At 46.9% G+C, this 23,679-nt stretch overlaps 1 protein-coding gene across 1 annotated transcript in view; it reads right to left on the bottom strand.

The window, feature by feature from the left end:
- ACIN1 (apoptotic chromatin condensation inducer 1) overlaps nt 1-23,679 on the bottom strand; it is a 51,593-nt gene that overhangs the window by 5,931 nt on the left and 21,983 nt on the right. The window contains 8 exon segments of the mRNA XM_087947198.1: nt 620-782; nt 2,480-2,635; nt 2,720-2,862; nt 4,951-4,996; nt 11,954-12,095; nt 16,050-16,153; nt 16,290-16,508; nt 20,485-21,690. Coding sequence (XP_087803324.1) covers nt 620-782; nt 2,480-2,635; nt 2,720-2,862; nt 4,951-4,996; nt 11,954-12,095; nt 16,050-16,153; nt 16,290-16,508; nt 20,485-21,690 — 2,179 coding nt within the window.

The following is a 23,679-nucleotide window of genomic DNA, read 5'->3' as shown; positions in this document are numbered from 1 at the left end:
CACACACACACACACACAAAACATAGCTAATACTGTGAAAAATATTGTCCTATTTACTACTAATAATAATATAATAACACACAAATTAACAACGCTAATAATACTATGGTAGTTCCCATACAGTAAAATTCCCATTCTTTGTGTTTCATATTTTTAGTACCTACAGTGATTATAGTTATATGCCACCCCTGTTTTTAGTAAGATAGTTCATCTCAACACATTCTAGGATTTTCCTGATTGCCTCATCTGGTGGGGTATTCACATTTTTCCAGAATTTTACATGTCTAATCCTTGCTGCTGTCAATGTATGTTAAACTAAACATGCAGTTCCTTTATCATAATCCTCTGGGAATATGCCCAGCAAATATACTTCTGTTTTCCAGTCTATCTTCTGTATGGTTATTTTTTCCAGCCAGCTCTCTATTTTCTCCCAAAATTGCTTTGCTTTGGTGCAAGTCCACCACATGTGATAGTAAGTCCCTGGATTATGATTGCATTTCCAACGTTTTGCGGACAAATTACTGAACATTTTTGCCAATCTTGCCGGTGGTAAGTGCTACCTATAAAACATTTTGCTCCCCATCCTCTGACGGTTGCGCCCCCTGTCCTCCTCGGGTACCTTTTTTGACTTCGTGCTCTACCGGGGGAGGCAGAACCACGGTCTCTACAGCGATAACGGGCTCCAACTCCGGCTGTTCTTCCTCGTGGACCTTCTCCTCTTCCTCCTCCTCTTCCTCCTCCTCCTCCCCTTGGCCATTCTCCTGCCCTTCGACGGGGACCACCTGGGAGGGAAGAAGGGTGGGACAGGTTTCTCAGCTGGAAGGGACCAGGCTGGACTTGATAAAATGGTGGTTTTTACAGGATGAGAAATAGGGGGCTTGGGGGTCCTTGGGACTCTCTAAGCTCGGTTGTTTTCTTTTTTTTAAAAAAAATCTCAACTTATTATTTTATTCAGAAGATTAAAATAAAATTAAATCCAAAAGAAAAAATGAACAGAGAGAAAAAAAGCTAGATAACATTTTTTTAAAAAGGTGAATTAAAAAGATAAAAGACCAAAACACGAATTATACCCCCAAGTTGATCACTGATGAATCTATTCCAACGAGAATAGTTTTCTCCCTATAATATACTTTCCTCTTTTGAGGAAAATTATTCTTTCTCCAACGGGCATTTAACAGAATAACAGAGCTGGAAGGGACCTTGGAGGTCTTCTAGTCCAACCCCTTGCTTGAGCAGGAGATACCATTTCAGACCAATGGTTATCCAGTCTCTTATTAAGAGATTTACCTGGAACTAAGAAATTTCCTGATAGTGAGAACAGTGAACCAGTAGAACAACTTGCCTCCAGAAGTTGTGAATGCTCCAAAACTCTTTTAAGTTTTTTAAAAAAAGATTGGACAACCATTTGTCTGAGATGGTGTAAGGTTTCTTGCCTAACAGGGGATTAGACTAGAAGACCTCCAAGGTCCCTTCTAACTCTGTATTCCTATTCCATCTGTTCCACTGATTGTCCTCACTGTCAGAAAATTCCTCCTTAATTCCAAGTTGCTTCTCTCCTTGATTATGACTGTAACGTTGTTGCTTTTTTTGTTTGTATCTGTACGATTTATATTGACTGCTTCCTAGTATGATTTGATTGTTTATTTGTACTCCATGACTATCATTGTGTTGTACCTTGTGGTTCTTGATGAATGTATCTTTTCTTTTTATGTACACTAAGAGCATAGGCACCAAGACAAATCCCTGGTGTGTCTAATCACACTTGGACAATAAATAATTCATTCATTCATTCGTTCGTTCGTTCATTGATCAGTTTCCATCCATGGCTTCTTGTCCTGCCTTCAGGGGCTCTGGAGAATAGGTGGACACCCTCCTTTTTATATAGATTTATCAATTGATTCAGTGGCAAATCCACAGAATAAATCTCATATTCTGCGGCATTCCTAAGCTTGGATACAGACGTCTCATTACCAATTCAGGTAACATCATCAGTGATCCTGGCAAGCTGAATTCCGTCTACACAGGGAGAGGGAGGCGACAGTGGCTCCTCTCCCTCTTGCCTCGCTGGGCAAAGGCCAGAGATCTTTGGTAGCCAAACACGTTTTGCAAGAATAATTTTGGGCAGGATCTCCCTGCAGATAAAAGAATCTGGCAGCTACACGAGATCCTTGGCTCAGGTTTTAGGATATTTTTGTTTTTGTTTTTCCCGGCATCTAAATCAGAGCACTGCAATTAGCATCTGCCTTTAAAAAAACAACAACAGTGTTGCAATTAATGATCTCATTTACGAGAGATTGGCTGTGCACCATTCCCAAACCGATGGGAGACGAGAGAGCAGTAAAAACGACGGAGCTGAATAAATCGGCCGTCCAGCTTGCGCGCAGCTTCGTGGCTCGCAGGGTTTTGCAGTCCGTGCGCTGCTTCCACCCTGGGGACTGATTGGGAGCCATCGTTCTCCCCCGCCCCCCCAAGCACCAACCTGTGTGACGGTACGGCAGATCTTGAGCGCTTTCTCGTGAGCTGGCTCTTCCAAGTGGCGCTCGGCTTCGTCTTCAGAGATGCGGGAGTCATCAGCATGAAGGTCCACCACGGCTTCCTGGCCTCCCGGCGGCGGCTTAATCTCTGGGATCAGGCTCTGGAAGAAGAGGAAGGAGGAAAACACATCAAGGTCTGATCTTGGCTGTCCCCGAGTCGACTTTTGTCACGGCTAGCTGGTTACCTTGAGGGACTCGGTGGTGATGCTGATTGAAGGTTTCTTCTGGGTCGTGGCGGTGCTGGCGCCCCAGCGCCGTTTGCGGCCCGCTGGCTGGCTTCCTTCAGTGTCGCTGTTCGTGGCAATGGGCCCTTTGGCCACGGAGGATGCTAAAAGCGAGGGAGGGAGGAAAGGAGTTAAAAACCGGAGCAGTTTCTCCAGAACATGGTTGAGACAGCTTTGCTCTTGAGGTGGCTTGTATGAGCGAGTCAGTTCACGTCCTGCTTTCCCTAACCCTCATGTCTTTTTCTGCATGATCTGACAATACAGGTAGTCCTCAACTTGCAACCACAGTGGAGCCCAAAATTTTCTATAGCTAAGTGAGACAATGAAGTTTTGCTTCATTTTACGCCCTTCCTTGACACAATTGGGGTAGCTTGGTTTGTAGGCTGGCTCGAGTAAGCGAGCCAGTTCACACCCACCCGTTTTCCCTAAGCCGCAATCCCATTTCTGCATGATCCACATTCCCACTTCTGCATGCCAGTACACATAGTCCGCAACTTATGACCACAACTGTGCCCAAAATTTCTGTTGCTATAAGTGAGGCAACAGATTTTTGCTCCATTTTACGACCTTTCTTGCTACAACCATTAAGTGAATCTGGCTTCCCCCATTGACTTTATTAGTCAGGTCACAAACAAGGGATCACATGACCCCAGGACGCTGTGACCGTCATAAATATGAACCGGTGGCCAAGTGCCAAGTATTGAGGCTGCTGCAACAACCGTGTGAAAAATGGTTGTCAGAAAAATGGTCATGTGTCACTTTTTTTGAATGCTGCTGTAACTTCAAATAGTTACTAAATGAATGGTTGTAAGCTTAGGGCTATATATTGGGATAAAAAAGAATCTAGCTCAGTTTTTTTCAACCTCCGTCTCTTTAAGATGGGTGGACTTCAACTCCCAGAATTCCCCAGCCAGCATAGCATAGAATTCTGGGAGTTGAAGTCTGCCCATCTTAAAGGGGCGGAGGTTGAGAAACACTTGAGCTAGCCCTTTCCTGGTAAAATCCCAGCTGCCTTCACTACTACAGGCATTAAATGAACTATGTTCCTGCTACCCCAATGCTACGTATAGTAAGCTGGCCATTTGGTGCCAAGGATAATACCACTGAAAAAATAAAAATATTTTACCAGGTGTATCTTTTAAAACTAAAGAAATATGCATCCCATCCCATCAAACGCATTCAGGGAATTCTGGAATTACAACCACAACTGAGTCCAGAATTAAGTCTTAAGTCGCCGTTAAAAGCAAGTCTCTATGTGATTGTGCCACTTTTTTATTTTTTATTTTGCAAACGGTTGTTAAAATGAAGCCATTATACCCAATGGGGAATTTTTTTTTTAGCTGGAAATCGGAAACACTAGAAACCTGTCAAAAACGGGTCGTGTGACTGCTGGAGGCTACAAACAGGAATAAATGCGAGCTGGTAGCCAAATGCCCAAAAATGCAGTTTGCAGCTCTTGGAAGAACCAGTTGGGTGTGGTGGGTAAGGTGTTGACTCTGAAACCAGGAGTTCTAGTCCCACCTTAGGCATGAAAACCAGCTGGATGACTTTGGGCCAATCAGCAGGAGACTGGGAGTTCTAGTGCTGCCTTAGGAGGCATAAAAGCTGGCTGGGTGACTTTGCCCCAGTCCCTTTTCCCCAGCCCGACCCACCTCACAGGGTTGTTGTTGTGGAAAAAACAGGAGGAAGAAGGAGAATCGGGTACGTTCCTCACTTTTTACTTATAAAAGTGGGCTGAAAAATTTTAACAAAGCAAACACCTTCTGGGAAGGTCAGTTGTAACTTCAGCTGGTCATTCGGAGATGAGTCATTAAGTGAGGACTACCTATATTTCAGGGAATACAATCCCTTGCATTCTGCTCCAGAGAGTGACCTTGTCTCTCCTGGGGAATGTCCACCCTTCCTCCATCCCAGCAGCCAAGCAGAAGGCATGTGCTCTCCCACTCCTTAAAGCAAGGCTGTCTCTCCAACCTTGGTAACTTGTGGACTTCAACTCCCAGAATTCCTCAGCCGGCAATGCTGAGGTGAGGAATTCTGGAAATTGAAGTCCCCAAGTTGCCCTGGCTGGAGACCTCAACTTTCAGGAGTGGGAGGTGGGACCCCTGAGCATCCCCAACCCTCCTCAGAAGTCTCACCAGCTGGTCAAGGGACGGTTGAGCTCAAAGGGTGGACAACCTGCCCCTTTTACTTACAGACGACGGAGATCTTCCTCTTGAAGGCCTTGGGCTGAGCCGAACCCTGTGGAGAAAGGGAAGGAAGAAAGGAAGGGCAAGAGAGAGAGAGAGAGAGAGAGGGAGAAATGGGAGAAGGACAGACAAAGAAAGAAAACCCCGTGTAGAGGGGGAAGTCAAGTCAGTATTGGGGATTTGGAAAGCGGCCGTCGCATCTGAGGGACATCTAGGGGTGGGGGTGGGGGTGGAGAGAGAAGGCCTAAATAATGGAGGGGCCCAGATGAAGTAGGGACGGGGACCGACTGCTGCCTTGGCAATGAAGTGGAGAAGGGAGAATCCTGCCTCCCTAACTTTGCAAGGCCACGAAATCTGGTCAAGTTTATTTGCACATGGGCTCCTGCCGTCTAGGGATGTCCACAATTGGAGTGGCATCCCCGGAAGCGGCCCTCACAAGGACTAGAAACTGTTAGAACTCTCCCCCAGTATTCTGGCCTTTCAGGAGGTCAAACAGGAAAAAAAAATGTTAAAAAAGGGTTTCTGGTCCTCACTGGTAGGAGAAATCGAAACGGTTCTGTGGGGTGGGGTTGTTTCCTTGCCAATCTAGGTAACGTCATCAGTGTTAGAAAGGAAGGAGGTGTTTGTAGCAGTTCAACCCTGAGCTATAAATATTCTCTTTGATAGGTGTAAATGTTTCCAGAACTAAAACTACTCCAGGGATAGGAAATGTTATTAAGGAATAACGACACACCTTCATCTGTCTAAGACTGAAGTCCACATCCCACTAGTGACCAGTGGGCAAAACACACAGGGCCTTGTTAGTTGTGGCACCAAATTATGGAACAATTACCACTTCTACTCAGATTCCTTTTTTATTCAGAAACAGGCAGCTGACTTTCATGATTTTAGCAATATTTTTTAACAGGCAAACTATTGTTTTCATGCGTTTGCTCCAGAAAGGTTTTAATTAAAAAAAGGATTCTATGGTTATATTTCTTGCTTTTAATATTTTCTCCTCAATGTTTATTTCTGTATTATGGAAATAAGACTGGATGCTTTTAATTAAAAAAATTAGGAAGCCACAGTGACAGCAAAGGCTGAAGCCGCTGAAGCCCAAATCCTTGGGTCTCAGCTGCATGGGATTACAGGTACCATTATCCCCAGCCAGCCTACCTTTCCTGCCCTGACTGGAAAGGATGGGAATTCAAAACCCACACAAATGTAGGGGAAACCCACCACTAGCAATTCTTTAGCATATCCTGTTTCTTTTTTTAAATTGAACTATTTCTGCCTGCATTTGTATCTTTATCTGTATCTCTCTCAATCAATCAGTAAAAAAAATCCAGAAAATGGACAAAAATATTTCATTTTTAAAAAAAGAAACAGGATATATTGCTAACGGTGAGTTTCCCTTACATTTATATATAAAAAAAAACCTTTCAAATCCGGCTTATCCGTTTTGAAACAAGGACTCTAACGATGACGTCAGATTATTTTAAAATCCTCAGTGTCCTGCCAATGGATATATTAAGTCGACACAGGCCAGTAGGCAAATAATATCCTACTTTGATGGTTGACAAGTTCACTAAGACAGACCCAGCTTGTGGTTTGGGGGGCGGGGGAGGAGGAAGGAAAATAATAAGAATAGAGAATAATGTAGAAGCACTTATGAATTTTAGCCATTGGAGTAGGTTCAACAGAATGGACAAGTTTTAAAACTCCCTCTGGTATTTTGGAGAGATTTTACTCAGCTGCAACATTTATTCAGCTACAGGAGATTCTTCAAGTAACCCTAATTATGTCTTTCTGAGGTGGGGAACTATGGCCCCTTTATGACTTGTGGACTTCAACTCCCAGAATTCCTCAGCCAGAATGGAAAACTATGACCCTTTTATGACTGGAGGACTTCAACTCCCAGAATTCCTGAGATAGCATAGGAAACCATGGCCCTTTTATGACTGGCGGACTTCAACTCCCAGAATTCCTGAGATAGCATAGGAAACCATGGCCCTTTTATGACTGGCGGACTTCAACTCCCAGAATTCCTGAGATAGCATAGGAAACCATGGCCCTTTTATGACTGGTGGACTTCAACTCCCAGAATTCCTGAGACAGCATGGCTGACTCAGGAATTTTGGGAGCTGAACTCTGCCAGTCATAAAAGGACCATAGTTCCCCACCCCAGAGTACAGGTAGTCCTCGACTTATGACAGTTTGCTTAGTGACCGTTCGAGGTTACAACGGCACTGAAAAAAGTGATTTAGGACCGTTTTTCATACTTATAACCATTATAGTATTCCCCATGGTCATGTGACCTACATTCATAGGCTCGGCTACTAACTCATACGATGGTTGTAGTGTCGGGGGAAACGGACATATGACCCCCTTTGCGACCTTCTGATGACCAAAATCAATGGGGAAACCAGATTCATTTAACATCCGTGGAACTAACTTAACCACGGCAATGATTCTCTTAAAAACTGTGGCAAATCGTGACACAGGGCAAAACTCAATAAATTTTCAGCGACACAAATTTTGAGCTCTGTTGTGGTCGTAAGTTGAGGACTAACCATAGTTGAAGGAGATACTTCCTGACACTTCCTGATACTTGTAGCTCAGGGTGATTTATTGCAGTATAGATAGTTTCGAGCCCAACATTTATGTGGTTGAGACATGTGTGAAGTGAGTTTTACCCTTTTTACGTCCTTTCTTGCTATAGTTGTAAAGGGAAGCCATGGTGGATTTAAATCAAGTTGATTTAAATCACAATTTAAATCACTAATAAAAAGGCCTTGATTGAAATCAACTCGATTTAAACCATAACTTTTAAAGAGCAACTGTCACTTCTGCTGCAAATTGGGTGAATACATCAATGCAGCACAAAGTTGTATCAGCTTGTGGAGCTTGGATTCGTGGAATGATATTTACCCAAAAATGCAAATATTGCAGAATATCTACAGTCTCATGCTCCATCACTAAGCTCCATTTCACGCCGAACAAACTCAATTTTGAATGTATCTCAAATAGGAAACTATCCTTCGATAGATTTTTATTCCAAAAGCATTTTATTAATTAAAATAAATTTGATTTAAAAAAATCTGATTTAAATTAAAAAATAATCTGATTTAAGTAAAAAAATCTGATTTTAAAAAAACATTTAAAAAAATAATCCATTTTTATCCACCCTGAGGGAATCACTTCAGTGGTTTAACTTACTATTGTGGTTTAACTCACTTCAGTGGTTTAACAGTTGTGAAGTGAATTTGGTTTTCCCGTGTCAGAAAGTCACAAAAGGAGATCAAATGACCTTGGTCACACATATGAATCGGTTGCCACGCATCTGAATTATGACGTGATTTATGGGGCTGCTGCAAAGGTCGTAACTGTGAAAAACGGACATAAGTCACCTTTTTTCGGTGCTGTAGTAACTTTGACAGGTCATTCAACAGACTGATGAGGTTACCTAATTGGGGTAAGGAAACACCTGGAAGAAAACAACCAAGCTCAGAGACGGCACCCAGGCTAAACTCTGGCAACATATACAACAACAAAAGATTTGTTGCCCATGAGGCTTTTGACAAATCTATGTCACCTGTGATCCCACAGCAGCTGCCGAGACCCAGGTATTTTCATTCCTATGAAAAAAAATATGTATTTTTGCTCGTTCCTCGCTTTGTGAGTCTTCTCCTTTTTCTGACCCTCTTTTATTTAGGCCAGCCCCCTTCCCCCCCCCCCACGAGCAGTGGGGTTGGACTAGAAGACCTCCAAGGTCCCTTCCAACTCTGCTTTTCTCCACTTCATGGCTGAACAGCAGGTGTCCCTGGAATGGGGCAGGTGAATGGAAACCAGGTACCACCCCAATGGTCACCACAGGGGTCACTTTGAGTAAGGGTTTTGGGGACGGGGGGGGGGGGAGAGAAACCCAACTGAGCTGACACACCTCCTAAGCTAATTCCCAATGACTCCCCATCATTTAAGGAACAAAGAAAGCTGGGGGGAAGAGAGGAAACCCCTCCATTTTAAATCATAAAGGGACCCATCCATCCGCCCCCACACCCGCAAGCTGTTCCAATTCTCCCTTTCTCTCTCTATATATTTTTCTATTTAAATTAAGAACACGAAACAAGAAAAAAAAACGTAAAAAAATAAAAAATAAAATAAAATTAGGACAAGCGCTCCAGGTACCCTCTCACACCTGGGGCAAGGTCTTCTGTTCAGCCAATCACACCTCAGTGTGTGTGCGCTGTATCTAGGCAACGGCTGGTCCAATCGGAACGAGCCCTCCCTGGCCTGAAAGGTGCGTGGCTTGGTTGGGCTGGGTGACAAGAGAGGTGCTGATTGGTTGGCCGGTAGGTAGGAACCTAGCGCTTGATTGGCTGGTGGTCGGAGGTCAAAGTGTCCCGGAAGAGAGAGGGCGAGACAGAAGTCGCCCCCCACACACACAAGGGCGGAAGTGGGGGAGCCATCACGAGGGTCAAGGCATTGGTCAGTTCTCGGCAGGCAGACCGCTGGGACAGCGGGATATGGCACTGTCCCGTTTCGTGGCGGGGACTCTTATTTTTAAGTGAAAAGAGTCAAAATTCACAACGGGACAGACATCCTGACGACTGGCGAAACAGGTTAACCGGAACAGACAGTCCTTTTGGTTTTTTTTTTTTTTTTTTTGGACGAAATAACACATGGCATGGATGTCCTCCAGGATCTGTGGGACACTCCGCGCACCAAGTCCTCTTAGGCGACCCTCGGCGCCTACCAGAAAAAGGCCACAAACAGGTCCTTCGCAGCGCTGGTGGGGAGAAAGCAGGACTCGCACGAGAGACGGCGTGCAGGAGGTCGGCGAAACGGGTTGAAGACCTCTACGTATCCGCAGTGTTACGGAGGACAGAGGAGCTTCTCCCCAAATTCTGGAGCCCAATCTTAGGATCAGCAGATGGATGGCGATCTGGCATCAACCTGGTTCCTAGGGATTTGGAGACTGGCAATCCAGGCAGGTGGGACAACAGACTCCCCCCCTTGGCGGATGGAAAAGTCACTCGGGTGCCGAAACTTCCCCAAAATCAGGGAGAATGGCGGGATCTAGGAGCGACGGGATCGGTGACCATATCCGGGAGAATTTGGATAGCTCTTCTCAGGGCGGGAATTCATCTCGCGTCCACGGAAGCCTTCCTTGGGACGGTGAAGGAGATGTGGCCTCAGACTTCCCCAGGGATGCGATGGAACAGGTTGACGTGTTGTGTGACATCTTTGGGGCACATCGTTCTGAAGGCCGGCCGAATTTTGACCAGGTGGCCTTCCAAGAGCAGCAGCTGCAGCTTTCACGGATGGTGGAGACGAACAAGGAACCAGTTGAGGTGCACCATCAAATTTTTGGATCCACAAAGGAAGACTCCCAGAGCAGGTGGGACTCCGAGAGGCATGTTTTCTCTGCGCAGCTACGGATGTCAAGAGGACTTTCCCACCGAACGGAGGCAGAAAACAGTTCCAACAAAGGCCAAGGAAGACCATCTCCAAAATCTCTCTTTTTTTTTTTTGGTTTTTTTTTTTTTTTTGCCCTGTCCAACCTCCACGGATGCCCGGATGCGGCCTGCTCAAACGTGTCCACGCTCTCTCTCTCTCCGGTTCTCTCTCTCTCTCACTCTCTCTCTCTTTCGCATTCCCAGGAGATTGATGCCTCTTTAAAACGGGATTCAGAACAAACGAGTCCAGAGGAGAATGTCAACGGGGGGAGAGGGATTGTGCGGGGTAGCTATCTTTAGGGTGAGGGGAGAAGCAAGGCCTGTCCCCACCCACCCCTCTTCCTCAGCAGCACGGAAAAGCCAGGATCTGAGTTGTGAGTGCAAATATGTACGTGGGGACGCACAAATGTATTCAATCCCTTCCCCCTTCCCCAGACCTCCCAGCGCCCTCCTATCACAAAACCCACCTGCCCACCTCTTTATACAACGAGAGGCCAATTCTTTACACTGGCTCGCAAGTGGAAAGGGGAGGGGGAGGCAAAATATCAGAAATGGCCAAAAGGTAAACCAAATCTTTGCAATGGATCTAGTTTAGTAAACAACCACCACCACACACAAGAAAAATTAAGCATGCCAAAATGTGCTTGAGGGCAGGAATCCTGGTTAAGGGCTGGGTGGGGGGTTATTTCAATGCTTTGAAAAAACTCAAACCAGTCTTGGCATAAGGCAGGGCGAATGGAAGAAGCACCAGGCTGAGAATGTAGGTTCTGCCTTCCGGACTGGACCAAAAAAAATAAAAAAATAAAAACACCCCTGGGATTCTGAATATCCATGTCAACATTCCATATTTTCTCTTACTTGGGTACAATTTGTCACTAAATTGGGACATGAATGCAGGTATTTGCTAGTCAAGAAAAATTTAAAAAGGCAAGAAGTGGTCGTTTCTCTCTGCTAGCCATTGGTAGGTACAGTGTTTGTCCATTGTGGCCACTTTTGGGAAGTGAGGACTTCAAATCCCAGAATTCCTCAGCTGGCATGCTTTAAGGCGGGTGGATTTCGACTTGCTGGCTGGGAAATTCTGGGAGTTAAAGTCCACGCCTCTTAAAGGGACTATGGTTGAAAAACACAGCCCGGAAGGCTTATTTCACATTTCTGCTCGTTCTCAGCCTGATAGGCCTAACCTATTTTCAAACAGCAGTGGTTTATTTTGTAAAATTAAAGGGCAGGGAGAAATACCATTTCCCCCCAAGCACACCCAAGTGAAAATTCTCAGGGAGCAGATTTGTACACTCTGGAGGAAAAAAAAAAAGCTGGTGAATTGTGGTGCATCGATACTCCTCTGCCTTCAAGATCTCCTTGTGGGGAATTTGGGGCATCAAGTCCCTCGTGCAAATATTTTGCTAGGGAACTTAGATCCTCCCCAGGCCTTCCCTCTCTTCCCATTGCACCCCGCTCTCCAGGGTAGTGCTGGACGGCCCTTCATTTACCCCAAGAAAGCCCCACCCTCCTCAGCCACTCATATGGATGGGGCCCCCTGCCTCTATGCTGAAGAGTGCCTCCCAACACGCTACCTCTTTCTTCTCCTCGTCTTCGGGACTTGCTTCGGGGCCCGAGGGGTCTGCGGAGGGCTGATCCTCGGGGCCACCGGGCTCCAGGGCCTCGTTCTCCGGTTGGGGCTCCGACAGCTCCATTGGCACTGTCTGCTTCTCCTCGCTGCATGGAAAGAGGGAGAGGCCATCACTGGGGGGGGCGGGGGCAGGGGAACTGGGGGGTCACTAGGAGACAAGGAGTGCCTCGCTTTTATTGGGAAGGGCAGCAGCCTTTACAAAGAGGTCCCGGGGAGCCTCTGCCCCATATAGCAGGGCCCACCATCCCAAGAAACCCCTGCCCCATTCATTTCTCCTTCCTTCCCTGCGGCCTTCCCTTCATTACAGCCATCTAAAGGTCACTTCTCCATCCCTGAGCATCCTTGGAGTATTGTTCCCCCAACTCCAGAGGAATACCTCCCCCCCACACACACACAGAGTACAAGAGAAGGGCCTTTCTTTCAGCCCCACGTCCAAACAAGGGGAGGAATCAGAATACGAAGTGGGGGGGGGGGGGTGGCAGGCACACGGACCAGAGCCCCAAATGGCCCCTTTTCCCAAACCACCCACCTGAACCTCCTTTCATGTCGCATATTCCATCCCCCGTCAATTACACCACTGCCTCCCCATCTCAGAGCCACCCCCTCATTCATCCCTGGGGGCCCAGACTGCCTCGTCCCAGCCTCCCCCCACTGTTGCTCGGGCAAGGGGAGGGCGGGCGAAGGGCCAGGAGTAGAAAAGCAGCAGCCAGAGAGGCGGAAAAGAGGGGAAAGAAGAGCAGGCAAGAAGGCAGACACGTGGGGGATGAAAAGAGGGAGGGAGGGGGAGGAGGAGGAGAAGAAAAAATCTCTGCAGAGAAAAAGGGCAGGCGGTGAAAAGGAAAAAAAAAGGGGGAGGGGGATAGAGAAGGATGGGTGGCTGATCCCTGGGGTGGGGAGGAGGAAAATCCAGGTGGAGGAAGCAGCTGGGAGGCAGGCAGAGGACCTGGACTCCTGGAGGGGGAGGGCAGAGCGGTAGATAGATAGATAGATAGATAGATAGATAGATAGATAGGGGAGAGAGGGTGGGGGAAGGAAGGCAGGCAAAGGACCTGGACTCCTGGGAGGGGTGGATGGATGGATAGACAGACAGGCAGACAGATAGACGGGAAGGAAGGGGGCAGAGAAGGAAGCAGCAGGAAGGCAAGCAGTGGACTGTGCTGGGAGGAGATAGAGATTGATGGGTGATTGGGAAGGGAGGGGTGCAAAGGAGGAAGCAGCTGGGAGGCAGGCAGAGGACCCCGACTGGGAGGTGGGGAAGAGAGAGAGAGAGAGGGGGGGAGGGACTGAAGAAAAGGGGAACAGCCAGCCAGCCAAGCAAAAGTGGGGGGAAACCCGCAGTGAAAAGTGAGACCTCCTGGGAAGAAAGGGAGGCGCGCAGGAGGGGGCACCCTGTCAAAGGGAAGGGCCGATGCGCTGGGGAGGGGGTCTGGCTGGAGGGAAGAGAGAAAATGGAGGGCAGGAGGAGGAGGAAAAAGGAGGGGGAGAGAGAGCCCAGGAGGGCGCGAGGCAGAGAAAAAGGGGGGAGGGGCCGCAGGAAGGGAATGAATGAATGGAGGAGGGGGGGAGGGAGAGAGAGAGAATGGCGCAGGAGAGGAAGGAAGGAGGGATTGGGGAGGGGGCTGCGGAGGCAGCCGAGGCCGGCCGGGCCCTCCCGGTCTCACCCTCCCTTGCTCTCGGAGAGCAGCATGGCCGGGGTCGGGGCGGCTTCCTGGGGCTCCGCCTCTTTAGCAGGACCGCGGGCGCCTCGGCAGCGGCTCGGTAGGGGGGGCAGCGGCGGCGAGCGGCCGCGGCAACGGCGGGACCAGCCCCGGCGCAAGAGCGGAGCCGCGGACAGGCGGCGGGGCCATCTTGCCGGCGCCGAGGCTTTCCCGGCAGCCCCCGGGAGGAGGAGGAGGAGGAGGAAAAGATAAAGGAGGGGGGAGAGAGAGAGAGAAGGGGGAGGGGGCTGAAGGGACCCCCGAGGGGGCGGGGCCGGGCAGAGCTGCGAGGGCGAGGAGGGAGCCTGGATTAACTCCCGACCCCCCACCCCGCGCTTTTGGGATACCCCCTCCCCCAATACGGCATGGGGACGGGTACTGCAGGAGTGTCCCCCCTTCTAAAGGCCGGACCCCCCCAAATCCAACCCACCGGTCAAGCGCAGAGCCGGGGCTCCCACCCAACCGGTCAAGCGCGCAGAAACTTACATTAGAGGCTGCAGGAGCCATCCCTTCTAAAGGCCAGACCCCCACCCACCCCCACCCCAATCCAACTGGTCAAGCACATAGGAACCTTTCCTTAGACTACCGGCTGCAGGAGCCCTCCTTTTTAAAGGCCAGGCCCCTATCCAACCGGTCAAGCGTGCAGGATCCCATCCCACCGGTCAAGCCCACAGCAGGAACCTTCTTCCCTTGGATTAGAAGCTGCAGGAGCCTTCCCTTTTAAAGGCCAGGGCTCCCACACAACAGGTCAAGCACACAGGTACGTTAGAGGCTGCAGCAGCCATCCCAGCCCCTCCACCCAACCGGTCAAGCGTGCAGGAACCTTTGTCTCCAACCTTGGCAACTTTAAGACTTGTGGACTTCAACTCCCAGAATTCTCCAGCCAGCTGGCTGGAGAATTCTGGGAGTTGAAGTCCACAAGTCTTAAAGTTGCCAAGGTTGGAGACCTCTGTTTTAGGACGCTGCAGGATCCATTCCGCCCCCCGCCCCAGCATATAGGAACCTTAGACTAGAGGCTGCAGGATCCATGCCTTTTAAAGACCAGCCACCATCCAACCAGTCAAGCGCTCACAAACCTTCCCTTAGAAGGGCTGCAGGATCCATCTCCCCTCCCCCAAATCCAACCGGTCAAACGTACAGGAACCTTCTCTTAGAGCCGTGATGTCGAACCTATGGCATGCTATTACTGCTGGCCTGCGAGCCCTCGCCCAGAGCAAGTCTACTGTGCATGCACTGCCCGACCGCCAGCTGATGGTCGGGTAACTGGCAGGCGCTCGCGGGGGATGTGCACGCCTGAAGAGACGCATGGCGTACGCAGGGGGGTCTCACATGCATGCGCAGATGCATGGCACACGGGAAGGATCGTGCATTCATGCAGAGACGCACACCGGAGGGGGGGGGTTGAAGTGCATGCACAGGAGGCATGGGGAGAGGTGCCCCACATGCATGGCCTTCTGGGTGCTGACACACACGATTTTCTGGCACAGGAACCCACAAGGTTAGCCACCACTGCCTTAGAGACTGCAGGATCCCTCTCTTAAGAGGCCAGTCCCCCATTCAACTGGCCAAGTCTGTCTGTCTGTCTGTCTGTCTGTCTGTCTATCTATCTATCTATCTATCTATCTATCTATCTATCTATCTATCTATCTATCTATCTATCTATCTAATCTAGTCTAGTCTAGTCTAATCTAATCTATATCTAATTTATATCTATCTAATCTATATCTATCTATCTAATCTATTTAATCTATCTATCTAATCTAATCTATATCTAATTTATATCTATCTAATCTATATCTATCTATCTATCTATCTAATCTATTTAATCTATCTATCTAATCTATTTAATCTATATCTAATTTATATCTTATCTATCTAATCTATATCTATATCTATCTATCTAATCTATTTAATCTATATCTAATTTATATCTCTTATCTATCTATCTATCTATCTATCTATCTATCTATCTATCTATCTATCTATCTATCTATCTCCTTTCTTGAATTGCAACCCTGGGATGTGAGAAAGGACTGAGAGTCACCCGTACAAGACCCTGGTTTAAAGAGACCAAGGTTGACTCCACCCCACTGGAATGGGCTACGGTCCGGTCAGTTTCTCAGCGATATCAGGTCTTGAACCTCTGCTCTTTCCTGCAGCCGTTCTGTTTAGGATTGGTGAGGGACTGCACCGTGCTTGGTATGTGCTGAGCCACAGAGAGCCTAGTGCTGTCTCCTGTGCTTTTTGGGGTGCCCCGCTCCCCCCCAATGCATCAACCGTCCCAAGTCGGGCACTCTACATGAGCTAACCCATCCTGGCTCAGGGCCCCCCCCCGATACTCACATTTTGCTGCGCGGCGGCTCAATCGGACGCTGCAGCTCTGAGACGAGGCCCCCGATGTCTAGGCCAGACCCCTCCTCCGTGGGAAAGAGGGGCGCTGGGCTGCCCTGTGGGGGAAAGGGTTAATTTAGCAGGAAGGGGCCATAGGGACGGGTCTCCTGACTGCCACCCCCCAAATTCTAAGCTGAAGCAGAGCTGGGAACCCCAAGGAGGAGACACCCCACCCCCGGAATGCCCCCGTACTCGTTCTGGAAACGTGGTCTCGGCCTGCATGCTGCATGCTGGTGGTTGCTGTTGTGGGGTGTGGCTGTGTGGCCTCGGAGGAGGGGAGAGGGTGCTTCTTTCTTTGTCCCTGGAGCTGGAGAGAATCTCTTGGGGCTGGGCCTTGGGGCTGTGGGGTGGGGAGGGCTCTTTGGTGGGGGGAAAACTGGTGCTGTCCCGTGAAGCTTCACGGCTGCGGGACTGGAAAAGAAAAAGAAAAACAGAATTTTTTGCACTTCTTGGTTCTCCCAGTGTTCTCCAAAAAGGCTTGTTAAGGTGAAATATAGGTCTTTCTTTCTTTCTCTCTTTTTCCTTCTTTTCCTTTTCCTTTTCTTTCTCCTTTCTTTCTCTTCTTCCCCTTTCTCTCCTTCATTCCTTTCTCTCCTTCTTCTCCCTTTCTTCCTACCTCCCTTCCTTTCTCTCCTTCATTCCTTTCTCTTCTTCCTTCTTCCTCTCCCTCGTTTCTTCCTCCCCTTCCTTCCTACCTCCTTTCCTTTCTCTCCTGTCTTCCATCCTCCCCATCCTTCCTTTATCTCCTCCTCCCTTCTTTTATCTTCATTCCTTTCTCCCCTCCTCCCTTCCTTCCACTCTCTCTTCTCCCTCCTTTCTTCATTCATTCATTCATTCATTCATTCATTCATTCATTCATTCATTTCCTATAGAAGAATTCAGGTAGCCTTCAACCTACAACAGTTCATTTAGTGAACGTTCAAAGTTACAATGGCCCTGAAAAAAAGTGACTCAGGACCATTTTTCACATGTACGACCATTGCAACGTCCCCACGATCAAAATTCAGACGCTTGACAACTGACTCATATTTCTGATGGTTCGTGTGATCTCTTTGCGACCTTCTGGGGGAAACCAGATTGGCCTAGTTAACAGTGTTGCTAAGAACTGCAATGATTCACACTTAACAACCGTGGCAAGAAAAGCCGTAAAATGGGGCACAATTCACTTAACAGCTGTCTCACTTAGTGATGGAAATTTTGGGCTCAGTTGTGGTCGCATGTCAAGGACTACCTGTGTTATGTAGCTCAGGGGTGAACGGTGGGGGTCCCTGGTAGTCTCTGAGCTGGGTGGTTTTCTTGCAGACGTTTCATAACCAAACTAGGTAACATCCTCAGTGCCAGGACTAACATCATGTCAACACGGACAGGGTGGACTTGATTTAAATCACGATTTAAATCACTAGTAAAAAGGCTCGATTTAAATCAACACAATTTAAAACATAATTTTTTGTCATCCCTGCTGTGAAATTGTGTGAATGCATCAACGTAGTGCCTGTTAGCTTGTAGAGCTTGGACTTGTGGAATGAGTTTACCAAAAATATAAATATTGCAGACTATATACAGCCTCATGTTATATCACTATTGCATGATGAACAAGCTCAATTATGAATGTATCTATCTTTAGATAGCTTTTTATTCCAAAAGCATTTTATTAAAATAAATTCGATAAAAATCCGATTTAAATTTTAAAAAACTGATTTAAATTTTTAAAAAATCAATTTTTTTTAAAAAAGTCAATTTTTATCCACCCTGAGCCTTGATGATGCTACCTAGTTTGGTCATGAAACCACCACGCTAAGAGAGCAGCAGGGATCTCCCAGAATATAGGATTAATTCTATGAATTTCCCCATAGAAAAGGACCCCATAGTCATCCTCCTCATTTTCTAAAACCCCACTCCCTTCTAGCATTGATGATGTTACCTAGTTGGGTCATGAAACGTCTGCAAGAAAACCACCAAACTCAGACAGCAACAGGGACCTCACAAACTATAGGATTAATTCTATGGATTTGCCACTGAAAATCTACATACTGTGTTTCCCCAAAAATAAGGCAGGGTTTTATATTAATTTTTGCTCCAAAGGACACTTTAGGTCTTATTTTCTACTTCTAGGTCTTATTTTCAGGGAAATATAGTTCTAAATGTGTTTCTCTGACTGACAATCTTAACTGGGGCTTATTTTTAGGGTTGGGCTTATATCACGAGCATCCTGAAGGCTTATTTTCCATTTGGGTCTTATTTTCAAGGAAACATCAGAGAAAGAATTGTTGTTTTCAAGGAGGAAAATGTACATTTTTAAATGTTTTCATCGAATTTATACAGTTTCCGCTGCCTGACCAAACACTTTTCACACAGAAGACATATCCTATAAAGACCTCTGCAGTTTCTTTACTTTCAAAAGATCGAGTGATGCCAAGCAATTAAATGAAGATGCCTTTTAAAAAAAGAAGTTGCTGGATTTTATAAATTCTGGATATATTTATAGTCTTTTTATGAAATTCGTTGGCTTTGAAGACACTTGTGGACAAACAACTGGAGGGATAGCATCTCTCAAATTGTATAACAATACACTGAAAAAAATTGGTGTTTGTTTTTTTTTTAAAAAAGCATCCTGAAGTGCTTTAAACCAAGCTCCCTGCCTCGTTTCCCTTTTATTTTGGCAAGCTTTGAAATGTATCTTTTTTTTTTAAAGATACAAAACTTGAAAACGCTTGTCTAGAAACAAGCAGGAAGGTGCCTAAAATCTGATTTCTTTACACCAAGTGTTCTCATTATCCCCTGAAAAAAATCAACTTATTCTGAGCTGGAAATACATGTATTTATTTTCAGAAAACGTTTGACACAGCCTTGCTCAGGTGGCAACGTCCCACAAGGCTCCTGCAGTTCTGATTTAAAAGCCCCTAGCTCTAGGCACTGGGTTCAAAACAGGCCATTGCTAGCAAACAGCTACGCTTATACAGCTCATCCTTGACTTAATGACCATAACTGGGTACCAAATTTCTGTCCACTGAGTGTATGCACGGTATATAGCATGTCTACACCGGTAGTCCTCGACTTACGACCATAACTGAGCCCCAAATTTTATGTCGAGTGAAAGATTTGCTAAGTGAGTTTTGACCCATTTTTCGACCTTTCCTGCCACATTTGTTAATTGAATCCTTGCAGTTATTTAACTAGTAACCCGGTCGTTAAGTGTATCAGGCTTTCCCCATTGACTTCACTCATCAGAAGTTCGCAAAACGGGAATCCCGTGACCCCGGTCACTAAGCAAACCATTGTAAGTCGAGGACTAGCTGTAAAGCTATGGAAAACTTGGAAAAACACCTGTAAGCAATATATAGCAAGCTGAAAAACAACCTGAATGCATGGGAAAAGATCATGTGTTATATGATATACGTATTTGTGTAGTTTTGTATTTATTTATTTATTCTGTCATGTTTATAAGGTGTATATTGGAGGTGGTGATCCTTTGAGAGCTGGATGCATAAAAATTTCATTTTAATGTATGCCGATTAGTGGATATTCAAAGTGACAATAAAGTTATTCTATCTATGGATGAGAAGGTGATTAGGAAAATTTTAGAATGTGCAGAGATGAATAGGCTAACGCTTGTAATTGAAGAGAAAGAACAAAATGAATACTATTTAATATGGGAATCTTTTTATCGATAGTTGCAGAATAAATATGGGAGTTAGAAATTTTTAAAGATGACTAAAGTATAGAAAATATGTTAATAGAGTTAAAATGTTACAATAGGGAGGATTATTACAATCAGATGTATTATGTATATCAGTATTAAGTAAGAATAGAGAATTAATACCAATACAATGAATATATGTAAACTGTAATTGTTCTTGTACAAGAAATTTGTACCCAGGTGACACACTGTTTAAATGGAAGATGGATTGTATGCTTTAAAATAAAATAAAATAAAATAAAATAAAAAAACATTTGGGGGAAAAGTTATTCAATCTATCTGTACGTATCATCTAATCTATCTATCTATCTATCTATCTATCTATCTATCTATCTATCTATCTATCTATCTATCTATCTATCTTATCATCTATCATCCAACTATCTATCATCTATCTACCTATTTATCATCTCTTATCATCTATCATCTAATTATCTATCTATCTATCTATCTATCTATCTATCTATCTATCTATCTATCTATCTATCCATCCATCCATCCATCCATCCATCCATTATCCATCCATTAACATCCATGGGGATGTTGCAATGGTGTGAAAAACTATCATGAGTCACTTTTTTTCAGGGCTGTTAACTCTGAACAGTCACTAACGGAACTGTTGTAAGTCGAGGACAACCTGTTAAATTTCCCAACTTGGTTTGTAAAGACACCACTGCCGAACCCACTCACCTTGCTGCTGCTGCTGCCTCTGCTGCTGGAACGGGACTGGGAGCCCGAACTGCTACGCCGCTCTGAGTTGGAGCGGGATCGTAATTCTAAAGCTGGCCGTTTCCGAGCAGGTGATTCGGAGGAAGCGGAGCGGGTCCTCCTAGCCCGGGAGCGTAGTGGTGAGCTGCCCCGGGAGCGGGAACGAGAGGAGCTGGAGGACGAGGAGGAGGAGGAGCGGGAGCTGCCGGGCCGTAAGGGCTGGTGTGGCGGGAGCGCCAAGGGGGATGACGAGGTTCCGAGGCTGGCTGCAGCCGGTGCTTCCTGAGCGGGGGGAGATGGCTGAGAGAGCTGAGGAGGGGCTTCGTCTTCCGCGGGAGCGAGTCCCGCGGGGGCTTCCTTGGTCAGGAGTGGCAGAGGCAGCTCATCCCCCCGGGGATCCTGTTGCGACTGTTGTGCTTCGATCAGCTGCGGGGGAGACGGAGAGGCCTGTACTAGCGCTGCGGCGACAGCAGATGCCTCTTCCTCTAGGCTGCGCAGCGCCTGGGTTGCCACTGCTTCTGGGGTCCCCTTGTTCTGGGGTTCTCCCTCCTTCTGTAAGACAACAGCCGCTGGAGTCTCACCCTGCTCCATCATCTCCTCCTCCTTCTCCTGGAGAGTTTCGGTCAACTTCGGCTCCTTCAGAAGGCCTGGGTCTTCTTCGGACTCCATTTTTAAGGCTTCGGGTAACTGGGGTGCAACCTCCTTTGGGGTATCTGGGAGGGGATCCTTTTCCATGGGGGATTCCCCTGGGGCTAGAGTTGCCTGTTGCTTTTCCCCGGGGTCTGTTGCCCAGGGCTGAGCCTCCTCGTCTTCTGATCTCTGCAAGTGTGCGAGGACTGGCATGGCGGCTTCGCCGCTTGGGCTGTCTGGCATCTGAGAGCGAGCCTCCGTTTGCTGGGCTTGCAGGACGAAGGGCAGGGAAGCTTGGAACATGCCCGTCTCTTGGGGAGCTGGCATGCCCGGCTCCTCAGGCCTCATGGGCGTCTGGCCGACCAGCAAAGGGGGCGCATCTTCCTCCTCCTCCTCCTCTTCTTCCTCCTCCTCCTCCTCCTCCTCTTCTTCCTCCTCCTCCTCTTCCTCCTCCTCTTTGACAGGCACCCGCTGAGCAGCTCTCCGACTTCGAAGGGAAGTTTCCCGCTCTTCGCTCACCAGCGCATGGCCGCCTCCTGCGGTCTTCACCGCTCTGGCCTAAAGGAGAAGGGTAGAATAGATTACTTTATGGCAGGGTCCCCAACCATGAGGCCATGGCCCGCTACTGAGCATGAGACTGTTTGCAAGTGGGCCGCAGAAACGTCGGGCCATCCCCACCTGCGTGACCTGTGCACGAGCAGTGGCTGTTCGCATCTTTGATGCTTGCAAAAATGGATCTGCATGAGTGCGCTTGCTGGCCGCTCAAGTGGACCCATCCCTTCTCCCGCCAATCTGGAAAGGTTTGGGAAACCCCTTGTGTCTAATCCTACTTGCCCAATAAAGCAGTATTAATTGCCCAAGTGTGATTAGACATAACGAGGGATTTGTCTCGGATGCAAAAGCTCTCAACATACGACCACAATCAAGCCCCAAATTTCTGTGGCCAAGTGAGTTTTGCCCTGTTTTACGGCTTTGCCGGCCGCAGGGATTAAGCGAATCCTTGCGGTTGGTAAATTAGTAACGCAGTTAGTTGTTAAATGAATTGGGCTTCCCCACTGACTTTGCTCGGATGGAGGTCGCAAAAGGGAACCGTGTGACACCCACCCCACCCCCGGCGCTGCGACCGTCATAAATATGAGTCAGTTGCCAAGCGTCTGCATTTTGATCATGGTGACCGTGGGGAATGCTGCAATGGTTGTAAGTTTGAAAAGTGTCCCTAAGTCGCTTTTGGCAGTGATGTTGTAACTTTGAACCGTCACTAAATGAACTGTTGTAAGTCGAGGACTAACCTGTATATGCAAAGCGGCAGAGTAACAACAATCATAATAATGATTCCGATACAGAGGGGTAGTAGAGAAGATGAGAAGGATAATACTTCTACTACAACCATACAGCATGGCTAAATATATAGGTAGTCCTTGACTTACAACAAGGGATGCGGCAAAGATCCTAAGTGTGAAAAAGGCTCACAAATCCCCTTTTTTTTCAGTAGCATTGTAATTTTCAACGGTCACTAAATGAAGTGTTGTTAAGTTGATGACTACCTGTAATATAAATTGTAAGCTATAAATCATAAGCTATATAAATCGTAAGCTATAAATCATAGCCCTAAGAAGATAAGGAAACAGGTCGTAGGAAATAGGAGAAAGATAATAGTAACGCAGCCCTACTAAGTATTCCTCAGCTTGTCTAGCGGAGTGATGGCATGGGGGAAAAACTGTCCTTGTGTCTAGTTGTTTTTGGTGTGCAATACCCCACAGTGTCATCTCGAGGGAATAAGTTGGGACACTTTATGCCCAAGATATGACGGGATATTTTCTCAGCCCTCTTTCTGACGTATAGAATATATAGATTCTCAATGGAAGGCAGGCTGGTTGCAATTTGTTTTTTTTCTGCAGTCCTAACTATCAGTTGAAGTCTTTGTCTGTCCTGTTTGGTCGCAGAGCCAAACCAGACAGTTACAGAGGTGCAAATGACAGACTCAATCATTCCCCTGTACAATGACAGATGTTGAGACTCTAGAAAGAGTGCAGAGAAGAGCAACCAAGATGATCAGGGGGCTGGAGGCTAAACATATAAAGGTTGCTGGAACTGGGGATGTCTAGTTTGATGAAAAGAAGGACTAGGGGAGACATGATACCACCTTCCAATATTTGAGGGGCTGCCACAAAGACGAGGGGTGGGTGGGGGTCAACCTATCTCCAAAGCACCTGAAGCAGCAGATGGAAACCAATCAAGGAGAGAAGCAACCTAGAACTAAGGAGAAATTTCCTGATAGTTAGAACAATTTAATCAGTGGAACAACTTGCCTCAAGAAGTTGTGAATACTCCAACGCTGGAAGTTTTTAAGAAGAGAACCATTTGTCTGAAGTGGTATCGGGTTTCCTGCCTAAGCAGGGGGTTGGACTAGAAGACCTCCAAGATCCCTCCCAACTCTGCTGTTCTGTTCTGTTCTGTTCTATTCTATTCCTATTCTATTCTATTCTTTGTTTTATTCTATTCTATCTTCTCTCCTATCTTCTCTTCTGTTCTATATTCTCTTCTCTT

This window comes from Notechis scutatus, chromosome Z (genome assembly GCF_049901735.1).
Source record: "Notechis scutatus isolate UNSWTSFEM ecotype Mainland chromosome Z, rNotScu1.2, whole genome shotgun sequence".
Taxonomy (NCBI): domain Eukaryota; kingdom Metazoa; phylum Chordata; class Lepidosauria; order Squamata; family Elapidae; genus Notechis; species Notechis scutatus.
Note: the sequence above shows the minus strand (reverse complement) of the source record. Positions and strands in the feature narration are given on the sequence as shown.